Source organism: the organism of the source record quoted next, unplaced genomic scaffold (genome assembly GCF_019419815.1).
Source record: "Pyrus x bretschneideri cultivar Hongxiangsu unplaced genomic scaffold, Pyrus_bretschneideri_v1 Contig2, whole genome shotgun sequence".
NCBI classification, from domain to species: domain Eukaryota; kingdom Viridiplantae; phylum Streptophyta; class Magnoliopsida; order Rosales; family Rosaceae; genus Pyrus; species Pyrus x bretschneideri.
Genome location: NW_025999501.1, coordinates 13,743,573 through 13,750,833, shown reverse-complemented (window position 1 = coordinate 13,750,833; position 7,261 = coordinate 13,743,573). Strand labels below are relative to the sequence as shown.

The following is a 7,261-nucleotide window of genomic DNA, read 5'->3' as shown; positions in this document are numbered from 1 at the left end:
ACTTTCAAGAAGATATTAATATGTTTGAAGTTTTGTTCCAAAGAGTTAGAATAAACCAAAACATCATCAATGTAAACAATAGTGAAAGTAGTATAAGGATTGAAAATATCATTCATAATATTTTGGAATTCGAGAGGAGCATTTTTCAATCCAAAAGGCATTATGTTCCATTTGTAATGTAATGGCACATCAAATGCAGTTTTATACTTATTCTTTTCAACAATTTGAATATGCCGATAACCATATTTCATATCGAATTTTGAAAATATTACTACTTAATTCAGCATGTCTAACAAATTCTTCTTATTAGGAATGAGATACCTTTTCCACCTAAGAGGTTTATTCAAATGCTTGCAATTTATAACTAATTAGGGAGCTCCTCATTCCAGTTAAGCCACATTCTCCACGTAAAAAGCTGAGCAACTCCACAGCAAGTAGCTCTTACAAATTAGCTTCTTTTCAAGAAGCTCAGTTATTTCATGTTGACATATTTCCATTAACCTATTATTCATCTGAATAGGTCGAACCTTTGTTGGAATCTTCTTTTTATCAAAATCAGGCTCACAAGGGAACTCAACAATGTGCCTTTTACCATCCCAAAAAGTACTAGGAATTTATGCACAAACTTGATTTTCAAATTCTTTTTATATGGACTCAACCTGTTCTTTAACTATTTTAGTAGGAAGTTGTTCTTTAATCCTTTTAAAGTGTATTTCTTCTTTCAAAGAACAAAGGATTTTTTTTTTTTTTTTTTTTTTTTTTTTTTTTTTTGTATGGAGTTAACATACTGTGTCTGGGCCTCTCTAGAGAATTCAAATTTTTCCTTAGCACCTTCAACTTTAGTTTCTATGCCATTTTTAGAAACTTTAAATGGGTACAAAACATGTTAATAAAGGAAGTTTCTAAAATCACATCATGGTTTAGACCTTGTACCGTAACAAAAAAAGTGTTTCAAAATAGAGTTGGATTTTGTTCCCTCCTATTCTCGTCCTCTTCTTTCCCCTCCTCTTACGTATTGTTTTTTGTCTTATTGTCTCTATAAAAAAATCAATATAAGATGTTGACGTGACTAAACCGTAATCGTTCAAATAGAAGGGAAGAGAAGATGAGAGAAATTAGGAGGGGAGGGAAAGGAAAAGAGAATCCTCCTCCCTTCAAAACTTACCTCATCCTGTAGCATCTACATCTGACACTTGTATTGAATACTCATTGGCTGGTCAGTTGCATTTCGAAGATCATGTACGGTTAAGGTCTGCTTCAGAATCAATCAGTGTTTCAACTTCGCCCAACTTCTCCCAAGTCTAAACTTCGGCAACTACCACATCGTACCTCTCTCTCGACCACACCACAGGCAAACCACACGCACACGGACACACCTGTTACAGTCTCTTTTTGGTTCTCTCTCTGATTCTCTCTCTCTCTCGAGCAACTCTCAAGCCCCAAATCGAGGTATTTATTTCGAATTATTTTCGAAATCTAGGGTTTTGCTTTGAATTATTTGGATTTGTCAGTTTGAATCAATTAATCTTTTCGGAGGAGGAAGGAAGCAACCTTATATGTATGAACCTCTCTGTGAAAGGAGGGGAACACCCCCTGCTTTGTAATTGATCTATTTGCCGAATGTACCAAAATACCAAAAATTATTCGGAATCCCAAAGGTAGTTGAGACGTGCATCAGCATTAACAGAAACCAAACAGGAACCTGAGGCATTACAATTGCTCGTGATTGTTCTATGGTCTTATGAAGTGTACTTTATAGACATTATCTAGGTTTACAAGGAAAGAGTGAGAGAGCAATTGGATTATATTCCCAACATGTGAAAGTTTTTTGCTGCATATTTTTACTTGTATGGTTGTTCATCGTTGTTGTTTGTAGGTTTATAAGTGATTTCATGCACGATGTGGTGATGATTGAGAGGGCAATAGTTATTTTACTATCAACATAGAAAAGTTATTTTTGCATGTTTACATGGATAGCTACCAGTCGTTAATGTTTGTGGGTTTATTAAGTGATTGCATGCACCAGTATGACGTGATGAGTGAGAACAATAGTGATTATATTATATGCCCAAGAAAGTTTTTTCTTTCCAACACTACATGGATGGTTATCAGTCGTCAATGTACGTGAACTTATTAAGTGATTTGCATGCACGACGGTAAAATTCCTCAAGTAAGATTAGCATTGATGCTATTGTATGTCCGTTCAGGCTTCAGACATGAAAACCCTCCTCTAGTTAGACATTCAAAAGAATAAAAAGACTCCAGGCCACAGATTGATATATGGAGTCCACCGTGGAAACCCAACAAAGGATACTCAATACTCAATGTCTTTACCCAAAACAAAAAGAGAACTTTATCGAAAAACTTCCGGTACTGTTTACTTTAACAAAAAATCATATTTTTACACTAAAAAATCAATCTTAATACTATTCACTTTACATTTTATTTTATCCTTATCGTTAAAACTCAAAGTTTTCAAACCATTTTCATTAGTTTTCGAATACTCAATGCCCGGTTAGACTTGTCCTTGTAATACGAAGAGTTCAAATCCCCTTCCTCGTGGTTAGATTTGTTTAAAACAAAGAGCTAGATCATTTTTAGTTAGTTTCTAACACGGAAGCATAAGTTTTCGAGAAACAGGTAAAAATATAATTGTAATAGCTGCGAAAAGATAATACAGTCCTTCAGTCCAGGCCTATAGGCAGTCGGTATAAGCAATTAGACACCTATGACAGCATTTCTGAAGAGAAACATACGAGATCAAAAGAAAAGAGACAACAGAAAACAGAAATTCGGACCTCACACGTCCGCAATGAACATGTATAACACATATTTCTCACCGACCATTAGGCTCGGCAATCTTTGGTCTGCCTCCCATCTGCTCGAGAAACTTGGAGAGACGCGAATGCTTTGCCGCCCATTGCTCAGCCAACTTCTGCTCCTTCGCTTCTGCATCTCTCCTTAGCCCTGCTAATTGTTCCCTGTATTCTGCTTCGATCCTGTCAAGAGCAGCGTTTTGCTCTTCCCTTAGAGCCTTTACCTTCGCCTCAATCTCTTCCATCTTCTCCCTCCTCCGACTAGCCTTCTCTGAATCCAGTTGCAACTCCACCCTTCTTAACCTCCACGATGCTTCCTTCTTATGCGCTGCCCAAGCACGGTGCACTTCTTCCAACTCTCTGGAGCACTCCACCAACTCGGATATCACTAGGTTCTCCCCAGAAGCAGGAACTACCCCATGATGTGGCAAATTTCCCAAAGCAAAACTACTATCTGATCCTCTATCCTGCTGCAGCCAAGGGATTGGAGGAGAGGGTGCCACTGCCGAGGACAGACTCAGGGTAACAGAAGGAGATGGTGGCCTCACATTGGAGGACACATTGGAATTAGAAAGCCAAGGAGGAAGAATCGTTGGTGCTGGAGAAGACGTTTCAGTATGAAGATACGCACCATTTGAAGTACCCATGAGATAGGTTGGGCCAGCACGCTCCTTCACTAACTTCTCAGCAAAAGTTTCAAGAATTCTATCGTATTTACCCTCCACAATCGGGTCAGCTGTCTTGTTATTCTTCTGTTCTCTCTGCTGCTTCTCTTTGAACACTTCCCACCACTTGCCCAATCTCTTAGCCGTACGACCAGGGACTTCAGCAGCAATTTTCTTCCACTTATTTCCGTGTTTGGCTTGAAGACAAATGACAAGGCGTTGCTCCTCTTCCGTTAGGGATCCTTTCTTAATGCCAGGTTTGAGATAGTTCTTCCACCTTTCTAAGCAAGATTTGGCATCCCTGTCTAGGGTTGTGTTCATGCGCTGTGATACAAGGTTCCACTCCCTTGGCCCATATTGCTTCACATATGCACTTAACAAAGCGTCCTCTTCAGCACTCCAACGTTGTCTCTCCTTCATTTCCAGGAGCAAGTATAACTGTCCATTGCCTCAAACCGAAACTCCTCATAATGTATCTGGAATCAAGAAGTCACTATATTAGTCCATCTTCTACTGTCATGCAATCATACGTTAACGTCCAAAACGAAATTAACATCTGGATAGGAAGAAACTAAAATGGCTAATGTTATGAAACATAAGAAGCAGATACGCCAACCAGCTGATAGAAATAACGAGGCTAATGTCTGCGTCAAACAATCAATTTTCTTTAAAGGAATGAAATTGCAGCAGCAAAGGAAACTCCGTAAATTCCTAGTGCCTTCACCAGCCATTCAACCGCTAATAGCCAAATACAGAGACGGCAAAATATTAAAAAGACGAGCATTCTCATTGGAGTTCAACGGTTGAAACATCAGCAAAATAACAAACTGAGAGTTACTGATGGATTTAACTAGCATTATATTAGAGTTTCGAATCGCCGAAGCTGGTGAAATATATTACAGTTGGTATTCAACGAACACAATTTTCCATTTCTTCGGCCACATCATTAAACTTAGAGAGCAGATCAGGTCTGACATGTGTATCAAAAGAAATCCTTTCCTTACAAACTTATTAACTTGTAGACAGGAAAAGGGACAATGACAAACTATAACATGATATATTTCACATATGTAAGAAGATGAATAAGTCAATTATTTTCATATTTACAATTTATAGTGCACTTATAACCGGTGATTTAATATACAGGAAATGTACGATAAAAAACAGGGTGATGCTAGACTAAAGAGATCATCATTTTAGATCATATTTTATAGACCAAATAATATGACGTTTAGTGGTTGGATTCCTCCTTTAAATCATTAAAAATGAAATTCATATATCAACTGTCACATCATGTGATTTACAAAATATGATCTAAAATTATGATCTCAATCCCTAACATTTTCCTAACAAACAATAAGCACAGAGACACACAATTGATTAAAAACAAGGTGAAAAACGAAAACTGGTCTCACTAACAAGCAATGCTCAAAAGTTGATCCTAGGGTTCCGAAATCAAATCAAGAAACCCAATTGCTCACAAAACAAGGTGACAAATGAAAACTGATATTCACGTTTGGGCAGCGAATAGACGTTTTTAGCTATCCAATGTTGATGTTAGGGTAGTTTATTTATTCTTTCCAAAATTCCAACAACTAAAAACACTAAAAAATGAGAGAAATTTTTCAGTATGACCGTCACACAAGATAATACATCACGTGTCGTTATATAAATCGTGAAATGTGTGTTATAAAATTAATAATTAAAAAAATAAAATTTCTTATCACTAACATAAAAACACGTAATGTACCAGGTATACTCTCGTACCACCAGTTCTTTCATTACAACTAAAAATTTCTCCAAAAGTGACACGACGCTTTTGAGTGTCAATGATCAACCAATTAAGAAGTCGAACAACCCCTATGGCTTATGGTACGGGAATAACCCAATTGATTTTTCTTTTTCTTTTCTGTTTCGAAGTTCAGATTCATAAAATGGGTTAAATTCACATCTAAGCCCAGGAATATATCAGACTTCAAAGAAAAACGCTCCAAAATTAATAGACTTTATGATGGGAGAATGACACCGAATGAACTTCTAGAGCATCACAAGAGAATAGCGTTTTAGTTTAAAACTTATAATTATCGAGTGTTTTTTTTTTTTCCTAATTTACCATCATGAAAATTTAATCAGTAAATATGATAAAATTTACCACACATATACTTTCCTACCCCCATCAATTTCATCAACATATCATACTAAAAGAATTAATATAAAAAATGAGATAACACACTTAAAAATCAGTAAATTCCAATCATCAACCAAACCATGCAAAACAATTGGCACTGAATCACTCTATTACAGCAAAGTTTCGTGAAAAGAAAACCAGCAAAACAATTAAAAAGCACTTCTTTCAGTTTTAAATAAAATAGAGACTGTAATTGCAGATAAAACTAAGAAGAACCCAATATCTTGTTTCGGTAAAAGATAATGATTTTCCTCAGAACCCCACAAACCGAATTGCAGAGTCAAAACTTTTATGCTATAAAGTACAGAACTTTTTGCAAAATTATATGAAATCCGGAAATTAGGAGGATGAAAGAGAGAGAGAGAGAGAGTTACATTTCTGCTTAAGTGCACGACGGAACCACACTTCGTCTACTACGACGCATCCCCGCCTAGACTGATAACAGTGAGAATTGGGATGATGATAAAATAGAGAAAGACGTGATCTTTCTGTGTTCTTGAAACAGACAGAGAAAAGGGTGAGAGAGAGAGCTCAAACTCCAAAAACAACCCTAGAGAGAGAAAAAAATCCCGGGCTAGAGAGAGAAGTGAAGAAAACGGACAGAAGAGACGAGACTTATATGTTGACACAGAGAGAGAGAGAGAGAGAGAGAGATGGGATGAGACGGAACGAAGAGGAAGGGAGAAATCTGACAGAGAGCGTAAAAGGAGGGCACGCGAATGGAGAGCCAAGGAGGCAAATACAGCCGATGACGTCGTTTTTATTTTTATTAGGAGGAATTTAATTGAACTAAAATCAAAGAAATAAATTAAATTAAACTAAAAAAACATCGAAAAGGAAAAGATTTATGCTGCTGTGTTTGTTTTGAGCTCCACCAACACCGTCGGCAGCCTCAAATGACAGTTCAAAAAAAGCTGCTGGGCTACTACTGCTGCTGTGTCGAGAGAGAGAAAGAAACAAAGAGAGGAGAGAGAGAGAGAGAGAGAATGTGAGTGATTGGTGGATGAATAATAATGTAGTAGGCAGAGGGAGACGCGTACGCGCTCGATTTCAGCGCTTATATTGCGCCCCCCACCGCATGTAGTGTTTTGCGGGAGTAATATAAGAACATGATGATTAGGTTTAGGGTTAGCATTTCCTCTTCTCTTCCAACTAACTATACCATACCAGTACCTGCAATTACGCATCATATCATTCATGTGTCATGCAAATGTTCCTGCGTTAATTTTTTTTATTTACTTATAATAACATAATTCACACTAACTTCTTTTAATTATAAAAATAAAAATTTAAATATGATTGCAAATAATACATTGTTATAGATAATTTTTTAAGAATAAGTACAATATTCATTGATGAAAAGAAAGACGTACAAAGCACGAAGAAAATAGCATGCATAATTAGGCTTCAATATTGATCGATTTAGCTTATTTTACTTTCTTGCGTTAACACTCAAGCGGCATTTGGGATGTTCTCCAGCAACATAATATCTTTACTTTATTTTGATTCATTTAATGTTTGCCAAACAAATAATAATTATATAAAATATCATTACACTACATTACATGGATGTTGAATTATGGAGACAGACA

The 7,261-nt window shown here is 36.6% G+C and overlaps 1 protein-coding gene across 2 annotated transcripts; it reads right to left on the bottom strand.

The window, feature by feature from the left end:
* Positions 1–2,635: 2,635 nt before the first annotated feature.
* LOC125476950 (transcription factor AS1-like) lies at positions 2,636–6,734 on the bottom strand. 2 transcript variants are annotated; one of them, XM_048583650.1, is made up of 3 exons: positions 6,044–6,734; positions 4,098–4,219; positions 2,636–3,957 (listed from the first exon to the last, which is right to left on the bottom strand). In XM_048583650.1, exon 3 carries the CDS (start codon positions 3,899–3,901, stop codon positions 2,837–2,839), a length of 1,065 nt encoding a protein of 354 aa, XP_048439607.1. In that variant the 5' UTR covers positions 3,902–3,957; positions 4,098–4,219; positions 6,044–6,734; the 3' UTR covers positions 2,636–2,836. The 2 variants fall into 2 exon arrangements, with proteins under 2 accessions (XP_048439607.1, XP_048439606.1); XM_048583649.1 differs by lacking the exon at positions 4,098–4,219 and having other exon boundaries at positions 6,044–6,732.
* Between the last annotated feature and the right edge of the window lie 527 nt (positions 6,735–7,261).